Genomic DNA, 26,403 nt, shown 5'->3' with positions numbered 1-26,403 from the left:
AAATGTTTTTCACACTTCATTGAGTTATAATGAATAGATCTTTCTTTTATAAAGCTGAATTTCATATTTTAAATTTGATTTGTCCTAACTCCAAAGCAACGTAAGTCTCTAATACCTAGCCCATAACATTAGCTAGTAATGTTAGAGAAAACTATGGAAGGAAGAAGTCTAGTTCTTTCCTTTTTATTATAGAACTATGGATCTGTTCTGTTTTACAGCAACATCTAGTAGTGCAAGGATATAGCTGTCATATTAAAAGTAGAATTGCCATGTAAGTGCTGACAGCTAGATCTGGGAGAAAGAAATTATAATAAAAATCAAGTTAATTAAAATCAAATAAGTAGATCTCTTAAAGTTGATTTTCAATTTTCCATTTTTATGAAAAAAGCAAAATGTGAGCTATTTCATTTATATTAATGATTTGGGCAATAAAAACAAACTTCAATATTGTCATGGAGCTGGACTCCCCTTTACAACTAAAATCATCTATAATCATAACTGGTCTTCAAGATAAAAGCCCTGAGATACTGCAGGATTCTGAGTCATTTGGGAATCGTTCATCTAACAAATGTTAATTTGGTGCCCTCTATTTGCCAGGCACAGTTATAATACAGGTGCTGGCCACGAGACAAAATTTGAGAGAGAGAGTAGTGGTTAAGGGAGTTGATAGCTGCTGAGAGCTAGAGTCAAATAAGAATAGACCTTTGGATCTGCAATGTGAAGTCATTGGTGACCTTGAGGAATGGCTTTAGGGCAATGGCACAGCTGGAGCTTAGTGGACCAAAGACTGAGGAAGCAGAAGCTTCCTTAATATACCTTGAAAAAACATGTTATAAGTAAAGAAAGAAATGGGATGGTAACTTGAAGGGAACAAGGGTTCAGTAGAGAATTTAGTATACATACACATATGCTCACCATGGTTGTATGCTAATGGAAATGATACAGTAAAGAAGGAGAAAATGATGATGCAGGAGAGAAGGATGCAGGAATAACAATCTCTGAAGGTCAGAGGAGATGGGATTCAAAGCACAAATGGAGAGTCTGATCTTCCACTGTGGCAGGTGAAAAGATGGACTATGGGTAGATGCTGCTACCATTTAACAAATATTATTGATAAAGTACCTATGATGTACCAGACAATGGCAACATAATAGTTAACAAAAGAGACAAAAATTCTTGCCCTCATGAAACTTGTATTTGAATGGGGATTGGAAGAGGTGAACAAATGATAACCAAATAAATACATGAAATATATAGTATGTCAGATGATGAAAAGTACTATCGAGGAAAATAAACCAGGTAAGAGGAGAAGGAGGATACAGAGCGCTGGGGCGGAGAATAAGGATAGATTACAATTGTAGAGAACTGGGCACTTGACATAACTTTTAGGAATTTACTTCATGACTGTCAGACACATTTATTTTCAAAACCATATTAAATTTGGCCTAGTACCCATGTGCCGGGGCTGGTGAGAAATCTACTCTTAGCTTTGTTTCATAGATGCCCCCTCCTGTGAGGACCCCAGGACTTGCCTAGCCTCTCCTTTATAGTCCAATCACAGGTTTTAAGCATATATTTATTTATGTGATTATTTGATTAATATATTCTTCTGTACTAGACTAGAAGCTCCAGGAAGGGAACAGTGTCTATTTTGGGCAATTATATTCTCATAACCCAGCAGTGTTGGCTCTATTTGTTGAATGAATGAATGAAAAGTAAATAGGACTGTTTTGCATACGCTATGTTTTTAAGAATCTCATTATTTTATTATTCTGTAGTAACTTTAAATTTTCACTTTTCACTTTATATAGCTGGTCTAGTAAATGACCTTTTTCAAAGCAGACAAGGTGTGCTTTTATACCAATTAATTATGTGAAATAGAATCATCCTCTAAGTGTAAATAATGCCTCTGCATTTCTTTTTTTTAACAGGACCAATGCCAAAGGTGCTCCCCTGAATATAAATAAGGTGTCTAATAGCCTGATTAATTTTGGAAGAAAGTTGATTTCCCCAGCAATGGCTCCAGGCAGTGCAGGTGGCCCTGTACCTGGAGGCAACAGCAGTAGCTCCTCCTCCGTTGTGATTCCTACCAGGACCTCAGCAGAGGCCCCAAGGCATCACTTGCAACAGCAACAGCAACAGCAGCAGCAGAGGCTGATGAAATCAGAAAGTATGCCTGTACAATTGAACAAAGGTAGGAAAAATTACTAGTAAATCCAAAGAAAACATTCACTATGTAGCCTGGGATTTCTTCACCTGCCTGTGAGGAACCAACCTCCTAGAATAGAAGTTAATGCAAAACTTACTTTTTAAATATGTTATATTTGATTCTTTTAAAGTTGAAATGTTAGAGTTAGTCTTAAGAATATTTTATGAGGTCATTTTTTTTTAACATTTATATCCTAGTATACTTGCAACTTTGTGCTGTAGGTGCCCATGCAGTATGATGGCATGAATTAACACAACACAGAAATTGAGACCAGTTGACTGTGTTCTCTGCTAACTTTGTATAGTAATGCTTCTCACTAGAAGAGAATTCAAAATGAGAAGTTCCAGTACCATGGGGCTTCACTATCACAGCATTCATTGGTGCGTTGCAGTTGTTTTGAGGAAGTGGGCCACTAGGCTTGCAGTGTCTCACCCAGCTGCTTCACTTCTAAGGAATACAAACCGGAATCTTAAGCAGTGGGGAGAGAGAAACTAAACAAAACTTCAAGCAGCCAAAGTAAGTGTATGAGTCTATCAACTAAAAGTTAGAACCACAGAACGTTAGAGCAGAGGAAACCTGGGAGATCATCCAATCCTTATCTCCCACTAGATGAGCAAGGGCACTGCTGTTGGTAGCACATTTTCTGCTGGGACTCAGGTAAGCTCATTTCTGTTTCAGGGCCTTTCCGGAGCTTCACCTCCCTCATGTTTTGTATTCATAAGAGAGCACTTCAGGTTCTTACTCTGATCCTTTGCACTCTTATTTTTCACCTATTTTTGAAGAGTCATAACATATTAGGTCCCCTTTTTCATAAGAAATTGGAAACAGCTACATTTATTCTTAGTAGTAGGACTCTGCTAACTGTACTCTAGAAGCAAGAAGTTGTAACTTGATGGCAAAAAATATTTAAAAAGCAATCCTAAGACCTCACAAGCAGTCTGGGGCCACTTAGTGTCAGAGCAAACATCCTGACCCAAGTATCATTCATGTCTCAAAGGGATCCCTCTGTTATATCAGAGCTCAATAATTAGTATTGACAATAACATGAGTAATATTGTCAGTAAGAAGATTTTAAAACTATGTTCCATGTACTCTGTTTAAGGAGATTACATTCAAAATTAGTTTCTAATTTTACATAATGCCATTTAAATTGGTAAACTTATGTTAAATGGACTTTCTTCCCCAATGATATAAATGTTGAGTATTATTCAATGAGTGTGCAGACTCATGCACACAAACATGAGTGTCTGTATTCCTCTATTGATTACATCATGTTATCCTTCTATTCAGTTTTTATTTGCCTATGTAAAATACTAGATTTTATATAACTAGTATTTAAATTTTTATGAGAATATTCAATTTACGATGCATAAGAATATCTCGGGCGTGGTGGTTCACACAAGTAATCCCAGCACTTTGGGAGGCTGAAGTAGATCACGAGGTCAAGAGATAGAAACCATCCTGCCCAACATGGTGAAACTCCATGTCTATTAAAAATACAAAAATTAGCTGGGCATGGTGGCACACACCTGTAGTCCCAGCTACTCAGGAGGCTGAGGCAGGAGAATCGTTTGAACCTGAGAGGCGGAGGTTGCAGTGAGCCGAAATCGCGCCGCTGCACTCCAACCTGGCAACAGAGCCAGTTTGTGTCTCAAAAAAAAAAGAATATCTTATTGAAAATTACATTCTTTTCTTTTTAACGTAGAGCTGTCACACATGATTTTTTTAAAAAAAGAGACCAAATCATTAGCATGTTGTAAATGTATTTTAATGCCAGGAGATATGTCCATTTCCAGAATGGAAATGAATGTTATTTTACATATTTCTTAATTGTACTCTTTTATTGTTTTAAACAAACACGATTTCAATATTGCTTTGATAACAAGCCATAGTCAGTTGTAATTCTAACTGATGGCAGGCAAATGAGTCAGAGAATCTCTTAATGTTGTAGCTTAAATTTTCTGAGGAACTAAGCCAAATGACTAGAAATATAAAGTTGTGTCTCCAAGGAAATGTCAAGTATTAATATCACAGTAAGTGAGAAAGGAAGTGCATGGAGATGGAACAATTGATGAAAACCAAGTCCCCAGTTATAAGGAGACAACAGAGCACTTAAGCAAAGTATTTGGAACATGATTATCACTAGGGCATTTTAACTGATCCCTGTGCTAAAAGGAAGTAGCCTTGTTTGGCAGCCCTTCTATATTTGTACTTGTGGTTTGTTCTCATGTCAGTCGACCAAAAACAAAAACTTGTTTACCTTTAGATTAATTACAAATGTTCCTGCTAATGCCTCTTCCCGCACAAAGGTTTGGATAAAACAAAAGGCAAAGAGAACAGTTTATAGAAGTAGAAGATAGTGTAGTTTGCTGCTCTTCTCTCTTCATCCATTGATGAGCCCTAAACAACACCCTGAAGCTCCCTGACCCTCTTGTTTCCTCACCCTGAAATAAGAGATCTGGGCTAATCCCTGGAGAGTCTCCCATCTCTAGAAATCTATGGTTGTTTTGGTAGAGCATGTATTGATTAACTCTACAGTGAAGAATACTTCTCCAACATTGGTTCTTTATGCTGGTATTTCCCACATGTATCCTGCTGTGCTGTCACACTGACAAAGCTGCAAGCATATCACCTGGTCCCATAGATCAGTGAACACAATATTTAGCCTGTCAGGAGGCTTGTGTTGCGAAGTGATTTCTATCTCAGAACAGAGTCATCTACTTTAATGCCTTTGATGAAAGATAATGTAATAGTCTTTTTAGTGTACTCTGCTGGAAAATTTGAAAGTTATGTTGAAAAATGGTTGTTTATAAAGATGAAACTGTTTATGGTTTTCATAATCAGTTAACTTTCAATTACTTATGCTTATATGCTTATATAGGGGGACAGTTGTGTTTGTAATCCAAACTCACGTGTGTTGCTTGAAGTACATTGTGTAGTTTGTTTATGTGTTGGGGTAGGATAGTGAAGGAGCAGCCCAGATGTTCCCTGTAATTTTTTTGGTGATATTTAATGTTAAAATGAGTGATCAGTCTCTAAATATACATTAATAAGTGATCTAGAAGCAGCAGAGTAAAACAGGTAGCAGGCACGGAATTGAAAATCTCCTTCAAATATACAGAAAGTAGGCACACCATTTATCAGTGAATTTAGAGTTCACATATTATGAAAATCTGGGGCCCATTTCCACTAAAAGCTATTTATCGCTTGTTTGTGGTATGTTCCTATTTATAGATTTTATTTCAATTATAGGAGACTAAATGTGTGTCCTGTTAATTGATGATGATGGTATAATTGCAACTTAGCAGTTTCTAGATTAGCTGGCCGTACTATAAGTCATAGTGGTCAGAACACTGAGGATATGTCATTTAACTCAAAAGTTGATTTTTTTTTTTACTACTGTATATATTATATAAAAGCTCAAGGGGAAACAAGTCAATTAATCATAAATGATCATACATAGAAAATATGATGCTTTTTTAAAATGCTTTTTTCTTTAGCTTGTTAGTCTGAAAATAGCATAGGCCTTCAGATGGTGATATATCCAGAGAATGATTCTGTTAACAGTGACTATGCTTAGTGTTGAACTTTTTCATCCAGGAAGGAAATCAAAGAACCAAAAAGTCTTCCTTCCAAATGTTAGTGCACCTCAGGTTCTTCATGAGATTTCCTGTTATGCTCCTTTTCCTTTCTTATGTTCTTAAAATGCACTTGGTTTTTTTTTTTTTTTTTTTCCTGTTTCCTTTGTCTATATTTTAAATTGCTTTTTGAATTTGAACATGTTATTATTTTAAGCACTTACTATAAGTCCAATTTGTAAATGAAATCTTGCCTATAATAAGTATATCAAGTTAAGGGTATGCAGTTCACAGATTTATTTTTACATGTTGACATTTATAAGTACATGTGGTAACTTAAGAAATCTTTTCATTACTTAATATGAAATTAGAACTTATTTAGGTCTTTGTCTTATCACTGAAGAAGTTGGTTTCAAGTTTAGTTAAAAATAAATTTTGTCTGATATAGGAGGAAATCAATTTCAAAAGAGTGCCTATTTTTAAACAAATGACATATAACTTAATTTTGGATGAAAGAAAATATAAAATCACACTAATATTTGTAGCATCATGAAATATGCTCAGCAAAGTCTTTTGACTGCTGAAGTTTCCTATACTCTAGTTGAAACTTGTTTGTGTTTTTTTTAAGAAAAACAAACACAAAACATTCCTAGGAAACATGCTTTTAAAAATTATTTTCTTTAAAAATATTTTATGTTAATTTTTCTAAGCTTGTGCATTATTTTGTTTTGTACTATATTTTTAGTAATTTGATTAAAGTATTAGAACATTCAGTAGAAAAGAAAAGTGAAGTTGATTATTTCCTTTTTATGAAATCTAATTATTTTTTCTTATGAAATCCAGGCGATGTAGTTACAGGAAGCGATGCTCAGGTTTCTGTTCCTGTCCAGACTCTAACTGACCTCCAAGGTACAGTTACCATAACAACATAGTGTTTCTTTTTCTTTGCCTACAGTATTATCATTGCCTACTCCAAAACTCCATTTTTCTTTTTGCCTACCCTCCATTCATATTGTTTTCAATTCACTACCATTGTTCAGCCACTGAGTGGCACTATTGTTTAGAACAAAAGTCCCCTCTCATGTCATACCTTGGTGATGCCGAATATGGCTGTGATGTGGGTTTTCTATTAGGTGTGCACAAGCCTCTTTGCAAAATAAGATTCACCCTATATTTTGTGGTTATTATAACATACTATACTTTGTGTGCCAGCTCACACTGAGGTGTTCTTTTTGTTATACTGGAGATCTGTGACAGTATTTGACCAATTAGTTCTGAAATTGGAACATCTTATGTGCTGTAATTAGCCAGAAATACTTATATTTTACCTGAAATAATTACAACCTGATTTTGAAATGCTTTTAAGTATTGCCTTTGAATTATGAATTCTATTAACACAAAGTACAGTTTAGCAAATCTTCATGTATGGTAACTGGCAATGGTTTTTAAAAAAGAATGTTTAAATATCATATCCATTTGTTCAAAATATAGAAAAAAATGTAGTTTTTAAATACGAAAAGCGATCATCTACCTCCTATGCAATTTTAAAGCATATAAATATTTAAAGTGGCTGCATTAATCTTTTATTATGCAGTCTTTTAGATGAAATATGCCATAGAGAGGATTTCCATGTTAAATGGAAGCCTGGAGTAACTTTAAGAATCTTCTGTTCAAATTCAGACTAAAATGATAGCAGTATTAATTAAAATCCGTATCATATTTTTCTTAATTTAAAATATCCATATAGTCATGCTAGTAGTATTAAAATACTGTTTTAATAATGATATGTCCTCATCCATTTTTGGGGGGGGAACAGAAAAGAATGGGTTGTGATTAAGAGATTGATGTATTGGGTTAACTTAAAAAACAAAAACCCACCATGTTGTGGCAATAGAGAAGTAAGCTTTCACTTCTGTATATAGTTCTGTGTCTCACAGGCATAGTTTCTGGAGGTATTCTGGTAATTGAACCAGATGAACTTCAAGGGCTTTTCTAACTCAGGGATTCCATGAAGAGCTGTTCATTCTTGCTGTCTGTTGAACGATGTACATAATAAAGGAGTATGATAGCATGGACAAGAGGAAAGGCAGATAATGTCTACATGATTTCTCTTTAGCTTTGCACTTAGATTAATATAAATGTGATCATCTGATATGGAGAGAATTTACAAGACTTAAATTTATTTTCTAAAATTAAATTCTGAGCCCCGTAGACAACTTTTTAACATGTGTTTTGTTGTCCCAGCGTTAACTGCTACAGAGTAGATCTTTGGCTTCTCCGCAAGACATGGGATATGAAGCCCAACTTATACCTGTGGGAAGAAAAGCTGAGGGTTGGCTTGCTTATTTTGACTTCTGCTTCTATGCAATTGATAAATCCAGTTTTTTTCCTACAAACCAGAGCCACAGCAGTAATGTAACTGTTTAACTAGAACTTCAAAGAGGGAGGTTATATTGTTTTGTTCATATACCTTGTGTTATATAAGTAGAATTATCTCATTCATTTATTCAACAAGTATTTATGGAGTGCCTGCTGCTGTGTCAAGCTCTGTTTTCATTGGTCCCTTGGCTTTCCCTACAGCTTTACCTGGTCATTTGGGCATTACCTTTGCTTTAGATGATCCAGTTAAGACTACATAGTCGGGAACCAGCTCTTTTACTAGATACCCTATTCAGAATCGCCTCTGCCTCCCATACCATAGCAGAGATTGTATCAGTCTGATAAGGAAAGTTCCAGTAACTTTAATAGATGTGAATCACAAATAAATAGTTTTTAGTCTGTAGTAATGATTTTGACAATGATAGACAATGAGAGTACACCTACCTAATTTGGGGAAGTCACTTTTTGTCTTCCTCAACGTATTCCCTGAAAAGCACCAAGAAGCAAAGGGAAGTAGAAGTAAATCAAAATAGTGGTAGCAGCAAAAAAAATTCTATCTATGCTTAATATAATCAGTGTCAAGGAATTAAACTAATTAGACTTTCCCAAGTGTCTTTTTTCAAAGCAATGAAGTAAATTTCAAGAAATAAAGTAAATATCAATACTTTTGATGATTCCTTGATTATAGGTAGTCTTTTTAATGAAATTTTATGTCTGTATCTTTGACTTTTAACACGGCAGTTACATGGGCTTTTATTTTTAAGAAAAAGCCTGAATATAAAGTGAGATTCTATAATTTAGATCAATAAGTAATTTTTAAAGATTATTCAAAAATTTCATTTTATATCTTGCAGTGTAGGTTGCAATCACACACCAAAAAAAAAAGCCACAGCAAACTTTATCAAAGACTTAACTCAGTGAGGTTCTTCAAAATTAGTTTTAGAAATTGCATACTTACCCAGAAACCTTTGTCAAGAGATATTTACAAATTTATACACACACACACACACGACACATGTTATTTTTAAAGAGAATCTCGAATTTGTAACAACAGTAGTACAGTCAGCCCTCTGTATCCATGGGTTTCACATCTCTGGATTCAGCCAACTACAGGTCAAAAATATTCAGAAAAAATATGAGTCTCCACTGAACATGTCCAGACATTTTTCTTATAATTCCCTAGACAATATGGTATAACCACCATTTACATAGCATTTACATTGTATTAGGTATCATAAATAATTCAGAGATGACTTAAAGTATAAGGGAGGATATGCGTACATTATATGAAAATAGTACTGCCATTTTATATAAGAGACTATATCATCCTTGAATTTTGGTATCCACAGCAGTCCTGAAAGCAATCTCCCATGGATACTGAGGGATGACTAGAGTTAGGTATTAACATATAATGTACCTTTAGGAAAGAAATACAGATTTTTAAAATAATTTCCATAGGCATCTTTAAAAATATATTTGTATGTATACGTTTGTGTTATGGATATAAATATGCACATACATACACACAGGTATCTATAATATCAAATTGTCTTAAATATAAAAAGGTTAAAAAAGAAAGTTCCGTCCAGGTAACCACTGTTGATATTCTTAAGGTAAAACTAAAATATATGACATTAGATGATTCCAATTAATTAAAGGTACTACATGAAAAATGGGGTGGGGAGAATCTCCATTTTCTCCTCCCACCTTTCTGCCAGCCCATTTCCCCAAGGGTAACCATTGTTAAGTTTCTTATGATTTCTACCAGGAGAAAAAATTACATATTAAATTGAGGCATAATGTGGGAGTCACATTAATGTGGTAAGAGCTCACTTGTTTGGAGGTGACTTTCTCTCTGGCCCATCAAGAAGAAAGCACTGACAAAAATGTCCCAGGGTAAATGAAAAGCAGCAAGCTGGTAAAACAAGGAGAGGGGTATCAAGTCAACCAGGGTAGAACAGAGTAATGACAAGAAAAAGAGACAGCTTCCACTCACAGGAGTGAGGGAAGAGACCAAAAAACAAAAAAAATGGTCCTTATAGATGGCACTATATTGATTAGCTGCTCTGGTTATTGTTGAGATGTGATGGACCTGAAACACAACAAGTATTTCCATTATGTTCAGTATAATCACTTTAAGGCAGAGAAATAGATGTAAAATGAATTTTGAGAAGTGTCGGTTAGCTAGAAAATGCATTTTTGTGGAACGTCTATTCCAGAAGACATTGAATAAATGAGTTGTTTTTGGACTGAAAACAAGATCAGAATTTACCCTTTACTTTCAAAAGGCCTCATTCCATTTTGCTTTAATCTAATTTTAGGTCACATTTACATCATCCCACATGGCACAACCCTTATGAGAGGGGGAGGGTGGTACAGTTTTGTCTAGCATGGGCTCTGGAGTCAAGCCTGAGTTTGAATTCAGGCTCCATCGCTGCCTTGCTGGATGACCTGGGGAAGTTACTTAACCTCTTACTTGTAAAGAGAGAATAAGAGCAGCTGCTTCAAGGTTTGTTGCTGGACATCATCACAGCATCTGTTGCATAGTGAGGGCTCTAGGGTGCTACCTGCTCAGGTAGTGGTAATAATAGCACTGTTATGTGCTTTCCTCAAATACCTCTCTGACTCTCAGAATCAAATAATTGAGGAGCTCATTCCACACATCTATCTTTTCTTAATTATTACTTCTGATATTCTAAAGACATATGTTTGCATGCAGGTACCCAATCCAACAGTGTTTGACTTTTGTGGTCAGGCTAGAGAATGTCTATTCCAGGGGCTTCAAGTACAACCTGCGTCTATTCACTCTTGTGACAGCAAGATGCATCTCTTTAATTAGTAGACATTAGCCTTTTTGCTGTCTATCACTCAGGTCTGCAAGGAAACAAACTGTTACTGTATAGGGACCAGATGCCTCATTGTCTTGGTCACTATATAAAGTCAAGGTTATCCCCTTTCTGTGGCCACAGAACAGGGGTTTTCAGGCTTTTCCCTTTCTGCTCATCTAGGCTATACCTTCCCAGCAAGGCCCCCCATAGACGACCTGGCCTCCTGAACATTTTGCCTTTGGGTGTCCAGTGTCCACTTTCCTCAGCTGACCTCAGGTGTACTGGGGTTCTATCTGTCTGTTTAGTAACATACTCACCCCCTTTTCTTATTTTGCATCAAATTTAGGAAGAGAAAATCCATGAAAATATTATTCATGGGACATAGTAGGAGCTCAATAAGCCTTATTTTTCGTTCCTCTTTCCTTCTCTCCCAGCCATTTTGCAGTCAGGAATCTCCAGTGATGCCTATGAAGCTCATTCAGTCATTTTAGGCTCTTGACAAGTTACCTCCATTCACATAGAGCACACAGGGCACACTACTTTTATTGAATGTTTCAGAGAGAGAAAGAGAATGAATGGAGGAAATAAGATAGCTATACACAGCTGTGTCTCATCCAAACAGTAACTTTGTGCAACTTACAAAAAAAAAGATAACTTCTTCTGTGCAGATAGATGTAGCTCACACCAGGGCACATGACTTAATAAGCAGACTGTGGCCTGGATTTCAGTTGCTCTGCCAGGCAGTCTTATGTGACACATATATGATGGCTCTATACCTAGTGCCAGTTAGTTGAAATCTGTGGGAAATCATTGAGAAGTGCCGCCAGTGTCCTACCAGGAGAGGTTTCAACAGGAGAATAATCCTATCAAGAGAGAACCTATGAATCCACAATTCAGAGTATTGCATATTAAACTATGTGCTCTAGATTTGGAAACCATCTCTATGCCTTCCACTAGACATAGTTTATGTCTACGGAGAGCATATGCTAGAGACCACACTAAACCCTTTACATTATCATTAGGATACACAGCCACTGGTAGATGAGAGCTGTGGCCAGTGGAGGGTCAGTGACTTGTTCAAGGCCGTACAACTAGATAGCAACCGAGTTCAGACTCAATCCTAGCTGTGTTGACCCACCAGATATTGGCTTGGGGAATTCTACCCTGTAAACATCTCTCAAATCTACCACCACAGCCTCAGTTTAAGCCCATAATCTCTTGCCTGAACCAATGCAACAGATGGTTCACTCAACCAAGCCGTTATAATCCTCACTCAATTTTCTGGCCTAAAATCTGTAGTAACTGCCATCAACCACCAATGAAATAAAGGCCAGACCCCTTAACATGAGAATAAGGAGCTGTTGATCTGTCAGACCCTTGATCTGGTTCATCTTCCCTCTATCCTCCACTCCCCAGGACTGGATGACCAAGAAGGAAACTAAGCTCATGTTTAGTGTACCAGCAACTTGGTTTTCTCTTAAAAAACAAACAACAACAACTTTAATTTTAGGTTCAGTGGTACATGTGCAGGCTTGTTACATAGGTGAACATGTGGCATGGGGGTTTGCTATACAGATTATTTCATCACCCAGGTACTAAAGCCTAGTACCCAGTACTTATTTTTTTTTATCTTCTCCCTCCTCCCACCCTCTACATTCAAGTAAGCCCCAGTGTCTGTTGTTCTCCTCTTTGTGTCCATGTGTTCTCATGATTAGCTCCCACTTACAAGTGAGAACATGTGGCATTTGGTTTTCTGTTCCTGTGTTAGTTTGCTAAAGATAATGGCCTCCAGCTCCATCTATGTTCCTACAAAGAACGTGATGTTGTTTTTTATGGTTGTATAGAATTCCATGGTGTGTAATGGGGTACCTTCAACTTTAGAAAAAAATTGATATTTGATCCTCTCCCAGAAAACATTGAAATAATCATCAAATTTTTTAGAAAGCTCTCTGTTCTTTTTACTTTGATATTGATATCATTTTCAGTTACATATTGATGGCAGGGAGCACCAAAGGTTTTAATCAGGCCCTGATTAAGCTAGATGTTCCTAGTACAATTCCTTTGAAAATACTGTGGTCTCCACTAGAAAGGACCCTCCCTGAGCCACCACTATTTCCTCTTTGAGTTTTAAGATCTAGCTCACACTCTTAATTGTCCGAGACAAGATTGGACACTCCCCCTTTTGTGCACACACAGTGCTGTTGTTTGTACTTCCGTGTTCGCTTTTGCTGCCTAGGGTTGTAGGTTAGTGTGTATACAAGTCTGTATTCCTTGTATGGCTATTTTGGGAGTTTCTTAAGAGCTTCTGTTACATTCATCCTTCCCTCCCCAGTGCTAGACAGAGCTTTCTTTAGGCATTTCATGAGATCCCTCTGCATAGGGCTCGTTCCCTGATGTTTGGTCATGAATGAAAGACTACATACATGCATTAATACATGCACACCCTAGGTGGCTTAAGAATGAGCCTATATTTAATGTATTTAAGAACATCTTACAATGTAAAATAATTTTAAATAAATGTCATGGATCAGAAATCCTGAGAACCAAACTGTGAGACAGATTCATAGTTAAGACATTTGTTGGGCAGCATCCTCGAGATCAGTACTTGGGGAGTGAAAGAAGCAACATTGGCAGGGGGAGAACTAAACTGCTTCGCAGTTCGCTGCTGGAACCCTCTGGGGCTGGGGTAGTCCTCTAGAGTTTTCCACCTTGAGGCAAGGGGGCCAGCTTTTATTTGTCAATCAAACCAGTCACTGGATTGGAGTTAATTCCCAGGGAAGGGGCATGACCTTGGGCAAGGAAACTCTCTTCAGCTGCGGGCAGTTTCCAGAGAAGAACTCAGGAGAGCCATCAACAGCCAGCATTTCCAGCAGCTGGGGGAAATAAGTACCTTGGACCTGAAGAGGGAATTGGCAGGGCCCCACAGCAGCATATTATAGAATGTGCCTCTAAGAATAGGCTTTAAATTTTAGTGCAACAAAAATGTTAAGTGCTGTTCCTCTCTTTGTCAAAAACAAAAAAGAAGGTATGTAGAGAGCTTTGGAACGTCTGTGTAGCTTATGGGTTACAAGCTTGCTGAGAATACTGACCCCTCAGCTCAGGAGCTGTCCAGGGGAAGCCTGGATGAGCGCTCATCCATCTACCCCATTGTGCCATACAAATGTGATCAGATTCTGTGCATACTAGATATGAAAAAGGCAGAGAAGTCTGATAGTGCATCCTTTTATCTTGCGGCAAGACTACTCCAGGTACCTGGGCTTTTCGTATGTATCTCTAGAGGAAATACAGTTGTCCCTCAGTATCTGTGGGGGATTGGTTCCAGGACCCCTGTGGATACCAAAATCCACATATAATCAAGTCTCTTTTATAAAATGGTATAGTGTTTTCATATAACCTATGCACATTTTCTTCTATCCTTCATCTCTAGATTACTTACAATAGCGAATACAGTGTAAATGCTATGTTACACTGAGTTTGCTGCTGTTGTTGTTGAGACAGGGTCCCATTCTGTTGCCTAAACTGGAGTGCAGTGGTGCAATCATGGCTCACTGCAGCCTCTACCTCCTGGGCTCAAGTGATTGTCCCTCTTCAGCTTCCTGAGTAGGTGGGACCACAAGTGTGTGCCATCACACCTGGCTGATTTTTCATTTTTATTGTAGAAATGAGTGGACTACAGGCACACACCACCACTCTATCTCACAGTTTGGTTCTCACTATGTTGCCCAGGTTGGTCTCAAACTCCTGGGCTCAGGCAATCCTCCTGCCTTGGCCTCCCAGAGTGCTGGAATTACAGGTGGGAGGCACTTCACCCAGCCTGTTATACTGTATTTTTATTTGTCCTATTTGTGTTCTGTGGTTTGGTTGGTTGGTTTTTTGTTTTTCTTTTTGTTTTTGTTTTGAGACTGATTCTCGCTCTGTCACCCAGACTGGAGTGCAGTGTTGTGCTCCTGGCTCACTGCAACCTCCACCTCCCAGATTCAAGTGATTCTCGTGCCTCAGCTTGCTAATTTTTTTTTTTTTTTTTGAGATGGAGTTCCACTCTGTTGCTCAGGCTGGAGTGCAGTGACGCAATCTTGGCTCACTGCAAGCTCTTCCTCCCGGGTTCACGCCATTCTCCTTCCTCAGCCTCCCGAGAAGCTGGGACTACAGGTGCCCATCACCACGCCCGGCTAATTTTTTGTATTTTTGATAGATATGGGGTTTCACCATGTTAGCCAGGATGGTCTCAATCTCCTGACCTCGTGATCCACCCTGCTGGGATTACAGGCGTGAGCCACTGCAACCGACCTGTATTTTTAATAGAGATGGGGTTTCACCATGTTGGCCAGACTGGTCTCTAACTCCTGACCTCAAATTATCTGCCTGCCTCGGCCTCCCAAAGTGCTGGGATTACAGATGTGAGCCACCACGTCTGGCCTGTTATTTTTTATGTTTTATTTTATTTTTTGATATTTTTGATCCGTTGGTTAAATCTCCAGGTGTAGAACCTGCAGGCATGGACAGTAGACTGTGCTCTCCATCATCCCTTTGGGAACATGTTCTGGTGACTCCATTTTCTTAAGGGTCTGATGTTTATGTTCCCAGAGGGCACAAAAATATGTTAGTAATTTTTATAATTGAGGAGAAACATATGTTTTTAATGTGAGATGTAGACCAGGTTCCTTATTAATACTAGCACCAATTTGAAATTTTATAGTTCGCAAATAAGTTTTGATAAGAGCTGATGTTAGTATTACCACTGTAAAGGAAGTTTACTAAGCAGGATAATAGCTGCAAAAGAAACCTCTGGGTGTTGTTGCCCCTCAAGGGAACAAGTGCTTTCAAATTCTTTCTGGATGTTTAATTATTCTCATACCGTTAAGAATTGATAAGCTAACTTATTAAAGCAGGTATTCTAAAGATTTCTCCCAGACACATCATTGCTTTGTTACAATAGTCACAAAATATAATAACCTTCATGTCACAAAAAACATGACTGTTCATTAGTTTATACCCTTGCTGTCTAATATGGTATCCCATAGCCACATGTAGCCACTGAGCTCTTGAAACGTATGCTGTGAGTATAAAATATGCATTGCATTTTGAAGACTTAGTATGAAAAAATAAATGTAAAATTTGTCAATAATTTTTTATTTTGTCTTCATGTCAGGTTGATAATAGATTATTAAAATTAATTTTATCTTTACTTTTTAAATGTGAATACTAACATAAAAATTACGTGTGTGGCTCACATTATATTTCTATTGAGCAGCACTGGTATATATAATTATTTTCAGATATTCCAGATTGGACATCAGCAAACATTTATTGTAGCCCCACAATGTGCAGGCACTGTGCTAGCTTTTTTCCCAGGAGGTGAAACTGATAATGACCACACTTCATGCCCTTAGTGAAATTTGTCTGTTGTAATATAAGCAGGAACACTAGTAATTGAATACAAGAAGCTTGACCATCAGATATTTTCTGTTCCTAGAAAAAGCCGTTCATAAAATATATGTATCCTAGAAATTGGGTAGAAAGGCCTATTTCCAAAATTGTTTGTCATTTTGAAATAATAATTCATTGGAATCATTCTTCAGGATTCAGAAATTTAAATTTAATTATATATATTGGCATAGTCTTTCTTTTGTTTTTGTTTTTGTTTTTGTTTTTGTTTTTTTTGAGACAGAGTCTTGCTCTGTTGTTACCCAGGCTGGAATGCAGTGGTGCAGTCTCAGCTCACTGCAACCTCTGCCTCCAGGGTTTTCCTGTTTCTTCCCAAGTAGCTGGGACTACAGGGTTCAAGCGATTTTCCTGATTCTGCTCAGTAGCTGGGTCTACAGGCACGCACCACCACGCCCGGCTAATTTATATATTTTTTGCAGTGACGGGGTTTCGCCAGGTCAGCCAAGCTGGTCTTGAACTCCTGACCTCAGGTGATCCACCCACCTTGGCCTCTCAGAGTGTTGGGATTACAGGCATGAGCCACCACCACACCCAGCCAGCATAGGCTTTTAAGTTTGGACAAATCTGGGTTTAACTTATGATGTTTCTAGTGGTATTCATAACTGTGTTCTTGAGCAAGTGAATTAAAGCATCCAAGCCTCAATTTTCTCATACTTAACCATCTCACAATGTCATTAGGATTAAATGAAATAATATCTGTAAAGGTGCAGATATACACATGGACAAATATTTTGCAAATTCACCTGGCTGAAGTGTATTCTAATTTTCTGATTTTTTGGGGGGGGAATAGGCAAACTAGGGAAATATGTATATAGAGAAGGTTGGAAAAAAATTAATAGTGCCCAGCTACGATGTATATAAAATCTAGAATCAAAGAAAAGGTTTTTGGGTCTTAATATAATTTCAACATGAAAACAATTGAGTTATACAAATCAGGAAAGCTTTTGAAGATTTTTATTTTATTATATTGTAATTTCTTTTGAATGGAAAAACTTTTCAACAGATTTTGATAGAATTTTACATGCAAATTTCATATAATTAGATTTGTTATATAACGCCTTCCCCCCTTCAGAAAATGTTCAAGGCAACTAAATGTTGTAAGATTTAATAGATATAACTGCTTACAACAATTTTTTCATTTTGGAAGAAAATGAAAAAAAGTTATAGTGGTCACCAAAATGCTAACTTTTTCTAGGAGTATAAAAAAATTTAATGCTTCTACCTGAAATTTTAGATTAATTCAGAAATTGAACTGTAATGTCAAATATTGAGAGTCTGGAGATCATAAGTAGAGTATAATATCACAGGAGTAATAAAGAAAATTTCCCCGAGCTGAAGAAAGAAATTGGCCTAGAGATGGAAAAAAAAAAAATCCCATAAGCAGGATGAAAGTAAAAATGCCACACCCTAGGAACCCCATAAAAGATTTACAAAGCTTCAAGGAAACTCTAAAAGTTTCCAGAGAGAGCAAACAAAAAGTTTGTTTATAAGATAATCATCAGATAGACATCAGATTTCTCACTGGTAAAACTGAAGGCCGGAAGACATTTGAATTTGTTTTCAAAGTTCTGAGGAAAAGTTGTTTTGAACTGAAATCTTATTCTCAGCCAAGCTAACATTCAAATGGGAAGAAAAAAATAGATATTTGGGGACATGTAAGAATTTAGGTCTATCAACAGACCTGCTACCCCCTCCTCCCAAATATTTATTTTGTACACACACACATCCCATCACTTGTAAAGGTAAAATCATTCTTTTAAAGAACTCTTGAACTAAAAAGGAAATGTTTGAAAAGTACAAATGTAGAAGTTCATGATAATGATAGTGCCAAATACCAAAACCCTGAAAGACAGAGATAAAAGGCCACTCAGAAGAAATGCAGTTATTAGAAAACAAGAAAGACTGTAAAATATCTAAATATACAACTCAGGAAGATAGAAAGTGAACATCAAAATACAACTAAAGTAAGTAAAGGTATGAATAAGGATAAAAGAAAAGATGAACAGCACATAATAAAACAGATTACATGAGTGAACCAAAAGGTAGTTCTTTAAAAACAGTGAAGTAATCCAGTATTCAGTAAGTCTGATCAAGAATAAATGAGAGAAAAACACTAACACATTCAAAATAAGGATTGTGAAATAACTGAAGATACAGAAGAAGGATAAGTTGTTGTAAGAGACTGTTACATACAACTTTGTAAGTTGAAAATGTAGACAAAGTTTTCTCTTGCTGAGGTAAAAATTACCACAAACTTTGTGATGTAAACAATACAAATTTATTTAACATTTCTCTAGGTCAAAAGTCTGAAACACATTTCTCTAGGCTAAAATCAAGGCTTCGGGAGGCTCTGGGGAAGAATCTGTTTCCTTGTTTATTTGCTATGTTGACAGAATTCAGTTCCTTTTAACTATAGGACCAAGGTCCTCATTCCTGTACTGTCTGTTAACTGAGACCCATTCCCAGCTTCTGGAAGATGACATATTCCCCGGTTTATGGCCCCATTTCTCCATCCTTAAGGCCAGCAACACCAGGCCAAGCCCCTCTCATGTTTGAACTCTCTCCTCTTTCTTGAGTTTGTTCTCTCTAGCTCATTCTTCTGCTTTCCTCTTCTACTTTAAGAACTCACAGGATTAGATTGTCCCACCATGATAACTCAAGATACTGTCTCCATCTCAACATCCTTAACCGTAATCACACCTGCAAAGTCTCTTCTGCCATGTAAGGTAACAAATTCATAGACTCTGGGAATTAAGGGCTTAGGCATTATTCTACCTCCCATATGGCTTTTTAAAGGAAGATATGAATTATCCCAAGAAGAAGTAGAAATCCTTAATAAGGGAACAACAACAAAAAAAAAATCCCAAAAGTCATTACAGCAGTTCCTTTAAAAAGTCACTAGCCCCTAGAGAGGGTTATAAGTCAATAAATAATCGAAACTTTGAAGAGATGAATAAATTCAGTTATATAAGCTTATAAAAAGAAGGATTTTTTTTTTTCATTTTGTCAAAAAGCATTGTGAATCAAAAATGCCATGGCTTCTTGATTTGTCTTTTGTTCTATGGCCTTTTAAAAGTAATTTGAAATTCAAAACTAAGCCATCCTTTTGTTTTAGCTGTTATTTTCCACCACCTCCAAGGCAATAAAAGCTACTGGCTTAAGGAGTTCCAAGGAGCAGGGAGAAAATTCATGAAAGGAAAAACTCCTGAAAGAAAAAAAGGAGAAATTTATGAAAAGGACAAAGGGAAAACCTAGATTCATAATACCTAAATTATATTCCATTATATTATCTTAGAGTAAGAAATGCTTCCTAACCAGGACCCTAAAAATAAAAGACATAAAAGAAAAAGACATACACAGAAAGGATTAATTTCCAGAATTTAGAAAAAACTTTCCTGAATCAGTTTTGAAAAGTAAAATGAGCAGAGTTCACAAAGGACCTTAAAATGGGCTGTAGATTTGTTAAAAGATACTCAGCCTCTCTAGTTATCAGGAAACTTTAAGCTAACATAGTGAAGTCCTCCCCTATCTGATTAACCACATAAATAGATGAGTAGATAAAGATATAATGTCATGTTATATTTACATATAAACACATGTGCATACACACACACATATATAAAATAGCACATCATATCCAGTCTCCACAAAGATGATAGGCCTTCAGAAATTGCAAGAGACTTATAAATTGTTAAAATCTTAGGGCAATTTGGAATTATTTATCTAAATTTAAAATGTGCATGTAGTTATACATAGCAGTTCCACTTATGTAATTCTACCTTGTAGAAATAGCCAACTATTTGTGCCTAAAGATGTACCTTTCTAAAATGTTAATTGGTGTTTTGTTAGGAATAGCTAAACATTAGAAGAAACCTAAACGACTACTCAAGAGTGCTACAGAATTGTTTTCTTCACAGCTCTTAAAAAGAGGACATATGACATAGACAAATTTCCTAGATCAAGGTAGGTTCAGAAAGCAAGTCAGCAGAGAGAAGCACTTTTGGAGAAGCACCTCCATAAAATCATAAGAAGAGTGACAAAAATGATCAAAACCAACTTTTTCAGAACTCTGAAAGTTAACCAAAGGATGACAACAATCAAAGAAAACTGGCTAAATCTTAGTACGAACAGCGAGTTTTATGGCGTATTAGCTTGCCCTATTCCCATCACCCTCTTTCCAGCTCGACAGTAGCTTTGAAAACTAGTAAGTAACCTTACAACCACAGGAGGATGCAGAATGTGTCTGGAGTACCCTAAAACTTCTATCCCCAGTGAATTGTCACCATTTGACATGTTCAGCAGCTCCCCAGAGCTCACTCATAGGGCCTTATGCTAACAAACCCTATCATTAGTGTATATTAAATTGTCAGTAGGAATTATTAAACATCATAGCTGCCTAAGACAGCATTACCAGTTGGAGAAAACAAGATGCTAGCCAAAAATTTAACAGGAAAATCAGAGGCTAGCCAAAAACTGAAAAGGAAGATCTGGGGAACGAGATGTCCATAAGGGGCTTTGAAAAGCTCCAACATATTCCTGGGATTCTAGAAGACCACACGGGTGTGCAGTATTGTGCACATGCCCAAGGAAGACTTGAGGGGGGCATAATCTCCCAACTCTTAGTGAACTTAAGGCTCTAAAAGGCAGGAATGAAGGCTAAGAGTTGTAGACTGACTGCTGTCACAACACATACAAAGAGCCCCTTGCAAAGGCTAACAGACTTATTGGTTCAAGGCATTTAATGAAAGGAAATCTCTGTCTCTTTATGGACCACTAAGGTAACCAGGCAGAAACTTCCATGACCACACACAACAAAGAATATAGACTTCACAGAATTAATTTAATAAAGTTACTAAAACAGCAACAAATAGCAAGAAAAACAAGTTCAGATGGTGGAATGGGATCTGACTCCCAGAGTTGCCACATATTATTAAAATGTCCAATTTTCAATAAAATTATAAGGCATGAGAAAGAAAAAAAAAAAAAACACAGGAAAGTATGGCCCACACAAAGGGGAAAAAGCAGGCAATACAGACTCTGTCAGAGGAAGCCTGGACATTAGACTTACTGGATAAAGACTTTAAGTCAGCTACTGTAAATATGTCAAAGAACTGCAAGAAAACCTTTCTAAAGAACTAAAGGAATGAATGGGAAGAGTGTCTCATCAAATAGAGAATATCAGTAAAAAGATAGGGGCTTTATAAAAAGAGAATTAAATAGATATTCTGAGGTTGAAAAATACAGCAACTGAAATTTTAAAAGTTATTACAGGGGCTCAACAGCAGATTTGAGCTGACAAAGAATCAGAACTTGGAATATATGTCAACTGAAATTATCCAGTCAGAGGAACAGAAAGACAAAGAATAAAGGAAAACAAAGCCTCAAGGACCTGTAGAACACCATGAAGCATAATAACATACAGATAGTGAGAGCCTCAGGAGAGAAGAAAAAGAGGGGAAGATGGAATATTTGAAGAAATGCTGGCTGAAATATTTCACAATTTTTATGAAAATCATTAGTACATACCTCAAAGAAGTCCAGTTAACTCCAAGCAGGATAAACTCAAAGAGATCTACACCTAGACACATCATAGACTGTCAAAAGCTACAACAAAGAGAGTCTTGAAAGCAACAATAGAGAAACAGCTCATAATACATGAGTTCCTCAGTAAGATTGAAAGTTGACTTCTCATCAAAAACCAGAGAGTCCAGAAGGCAGTAGGATGACATATTCAAAATAATGAAAAGCCAGTCAGTCTAGAGTTCTATTATATATCCAATAAAACTATTCTTCAAAAAGGAAAGAGAAATTCAGACAATTACAGATAAATAGAAACTGAGAGTATTCAATGCTAGTAAACCTACCCTGTAAGACATGATAAAGAAAGTCCTTCAGGCTGCAATGAAAGGACACTAGACATCAGTTCAAATCCACACAAAGAAAAAGAGTTCTGATAAAGGTAGCTGTGTAGGTAAATATAAAAGATAATATAAATTTATTTTTCATAAATCTTGTATTATTAATATGGCAGTACTACCAAATTGATCTATATATTTGCTGTAATACCTATCAAAATTCCAGATGTCTTTTTTGGAGAAAATGACAAACTGATTCTAAAATTCATATGGAAATGCAAAGCACCCCCAAAACAATCTTGAAAGAGAACAAAGCTGGAGAACTCACATGTCTTGAAACTTGTTATATAGTTATTTTCATCAAAACAATGTGATACTGACATAAAGGTCATCATATATAAATGGAATAGAGTTGAGAGGATGGTAAGTTGATATTCAACACGGGTGCCAAGATTATTTGTGTGGTAAGAGTAGTCTTTTTTACAAATAGTTCTGGGAAAACTAGATATCCACATGCAAAAGAATGAACTTGAGCTACTTCTTCACACTTTATACAAAAATTAACTCAAAAGAAGTCATAGAATTAAATTCTGGAGTTATAACTATAACACCCTTAGAAGAAAACTTGAGTAAATCTTCAGGACCTCAGGTTAGGCAGTAGTTTCTTAGATATGACACCATGAGCACAAGCAACAAAAGAAAAAATAGGTAGATGAGACTTCATCCAATTAAGTAGTTTTGGGCTTCCAAGGACACCATTAATAAGTGAAAAGACAAACACAGAACAGAAGAACTTTTTGCAAATTATATGTTTGATAAGGAACTTGCACCCAGAACATATGAAGAACACTTGCAACTCAAAAATAAAAAGGAAAATACCCCAACTTTTTAAATGGGCAAAAGATTTGAATAAACATTTTTCTGAAGAAGATGAGTGCCTAATAAGTACCTGAAAGGATGCTAAGCATCATGAGCCATTGGAAAATTGCAAATCAAAATCACAATGAGATACCATCTCATACTCACTAGGCTGGCTGAAATAAAAAGAGAGTGTTGACAAGCATGTGGAGAAATTGGAACGCTTATACAATACTGATGGAAATGTAAAATGGTGTAGTCACTTTTGAAAACTGGCAGTTTCTCAAAATATTAAATGCAGAGTTGCCATATTGACCCACCAGTTCCACTTCTAGATATCTACCTGAGACAAAGGGAAACAATATGTCCACATAAAAAACAGGAATGTTCATAGCAGCATTATTCATAATAGCCAAAAATGGGTATAAGCTAAATGTTCATCAACTGATGAGTATATAAACCAAATGTGGTACCCATACAATGGAATAGTATTTGGCAATGAAAGGAATGAAGTGCTAATAAATGCTATAAAATAGATGGACTTTTAAGCACTGTTCCAAGAGAAAGAAGCCAGTCACAGAAGACCATATATAATATCATTCCATGTACATGACATGTCTAGAAAAGGCAAATTCATAGAGCCAGAAGTAGATTGTGATTGCAAAGACTATGAGAAGAGGGGGCGTATTGGGAATAACTGCTAATGGCCACGAATTTTCTTTTATCAGTGATTAAGTTGTTCTCAAGTAGATAGTTTTGATGGTCATGCATCTCTGTAAATGTACTTTAAAAAACTCTGAATTACATTATTTTAAAAGGTGAATGTTATGGCATAAGAATTATATCTCAAAGTGTTGTTTTCAACAGTTAATCTATTTATAATGAAAGTGTATTTGCATATAAGTAGGATAGTTTTAAAAATAGAAAAAAATAGGTGGTTCCTGAGATCTTGTTTGGTTCTAATATTCTAGGACCGCGTGTTATTGAGCTTATTACCATGAAAAGGTATCCCTGGGAAGTTAAGGCCTGGAGTCCTGGTGGTGGGTGGGGAACATGGTGGCAGAGAAGGGAAGAAATAAAGGCGTAGTTGGAATTTTCATAGTCTAGGCCCTTATAAGCATAGGCTACTTCTAGGCCTTGGGGCCTGTTCTCTACTCTTTCCTAACTTCAGAAGTCCTTCAAGACTCAGCTCCAATATCATGCATTACAAGTTGGATTCTTCAGGAAGCATACCCTGAGATAGAATTAGAAGTACAGAGAGTTTATTGGGGGAATAACACATGTGAAAGGAAAGGAGGAATCAGAGTTGGGCAGAGGGATGGGGGCAGACCATGATGCAAATCTAACAAGTCTCTGCCAGTTCAAAGGAGAACTCTGCAGCCAAGATTTCCTATTAGAGGAGTCCTGTATTGACTGGAAATGGGTAGACCCTTTATTCCCAGTCACTAACTGGGAACCACCCTGAGAAGAGTATGATCTTAGTTTAAATATCCTGAACAATCTAATAGCTAGAGGCTATCAGCTAACCATCTTCCTTGAAGTCACAAATATTTCCTTAAAGAGAGATACATTAGCCCTCCAAATCTGCCACACTTCCTTCTGAAATGTGGCTTGACTCTCCTTCTATCCAAGGGAGAGGTAATAGCTCTCTCCTAAGAAATATAACATTCTTGTTAGCATTCTTGGTTTATCATTTACCTCCTTGCCCCTAGGTTCTGCACTCTGGGAGGACAGAAACTTAATCTGAATACTTCATGTTTAATGCAGAGGAAGCTTCAGTGTAATAAAATTGTCTTGAGATCAGGGACAATCAGGGACTCTCAGGGACTGGGAATAGGTAATTACTATTCTAACTATATTGTAACAACCTTTGACCCAAGATTGGAAAAGGTTAATCTATAAAGTAACTATTATTATCTACTTGATTTTCTTCCTACCTCTGGCTGCTGCTTGTCAATCAGCTTTGCTGCTTTCTCGTGATATCTCTGACTTTTAAATTGTAACAATTTCCAAGGGGCCAATCTGTGGGCCTAAATCCCCTTTCTGTCTATGGCTTCTCCATTGATAACCTCATGGTTTAAATACAGTCTCTAGGGTACTGACTTCCAAATTTGTATCTCTAGCTCACATCTCTTCCTTGAAATCCAGACTCATTCCCCACTGCTTATGTGACATCTCTATTTGGATATCTGACTAGGCACCATAGACTCAGCAGGTCTAAAAGTAAACTGCTGATCTTATTCCTAAAATCTGCTTCTCTTCACTCTTCCCCACCTCAGTAAATAGCCACTCCATCATTCTTCTTGCTTAGGCCAAAAATTGGAAGTTAAGCTTGACTCTTCTCTTTCTCTTATACTCCTAGTGGATTCATCAGTAAATCCAGTCACTTTTGTCCAAAATATGACCACCTCTCACCACCAAGCTATGATCATTCTGAGTATTTACATTTTTGCATTAGCAAAAATTGGTTCCTCTGCTTTTGCCTTTGTTCCCCTCGACTCACCCCTCCTTGCCTGTCTCTGATTCTGTTCTCAACACAACAGCCAGAGCAATCCTTTTAAAATGTAAGTCAAATCATGTCACTCCTCTCCTCAAACCCTCTAGTGACATCTCATAGCTTCCCTTCTCAGAGTAAAAGTAATCAAAATCATCTACAAATCCCGACCTGTTCTAATCCTCCTGCTTGCTCTCAAACCTCATCTCTTACCCTTCTCCTCCTCGCTCTTAGCTCTAACCATACTGGTCACTTTGTGATCTCCTTGAACACAGGAAGATCCTGCATTAGGGCCTTAGGACTTGCCGTTTTTGCATATTTTCTGCAAAGCGGGTACTTCACCTTCTTCAGGTGTTTGCTAAAATGTTAATGTTCCTGAATTCTCAGTGACACCTGCCTTTACCAGAGAGAAGACGAGAGATGCTTTTTTGAAAAACTTTGGCCAAAGGTTTGGATTTTTTTAATCTTGCTAATGTAAAGTGCAGTATAATAGATTCTGGTTTCTGTAATTAAGGGATGATTCCATTAGTGAAGAAAAACCTAGTCATTTAACCATTGTTCACTGAAACTTTGATTTTTTTTTTTTTTTAATATAAGTAGAGAGTTTATTTGGGCCAGGCTTGAAGATTGCAACTCAGGAGTACAGATTCAAGTTGCCCTGAATATACCCTCTGATTAGCAGCACTTACAAGTGGATTTTTTAAATTATTATTATACTTTAAGTTCTAGGGTACATGTGTACAATGTGCAGGTTTGT

At 36.8% G+C, this 26,403-nt stretch overlaps 1 protein-coding gene across 3 annotated transcripts in view; it reads left to right on the top strand.

The window, feature by feature from the left end:
• The window catches only part of TBC1D5 (TBC1 domain family, member 5), a 582,411-nt gene that overhangs the window by 494,606 nt on the left and 61,402 nt on the right, over positions 1-26,403 (top strand). For 2 of the 3 annotated variants that reach the window (XM_011933724.1, XM_011933723.1), the window contains 2 exons: positions 1,932-2,194; positions 6,631-6,696. In XM_011933724.1, coding sequence (XP_011789114.1) covers positions 1,932-2,194; positions 6,631-6,696 — 329 coding nt within the window. The remainder of the gene's footprint in view (positions 1-1,931; positions 2,195-6,630; positions 6,697-26,403) is intronic. The other variant, XM_011933725.1, reaches the window with a different exon arrangement.

The sequence above is a fragment of the Colobus angolensis genome, unplaced genomic scaffold (assembly GCF_000951035.1).
Source record: "Colobus angolensis palliatus isolate OR3802 unplaced genomic scaffold, Cang.pa_1.0 Scaffold129, whole genome shotgun sequence".
Lineage (NCBI taxonomy): Eukaryota > Metazoa > Chordata > Mammalia > Primates > Cercopithecidae > Colobus > Colobus angolensis.
Note: the sequence above shows the minus strand (reverse complement) of the source record. Positions and strands in the feature narration are given on the sequence as shown.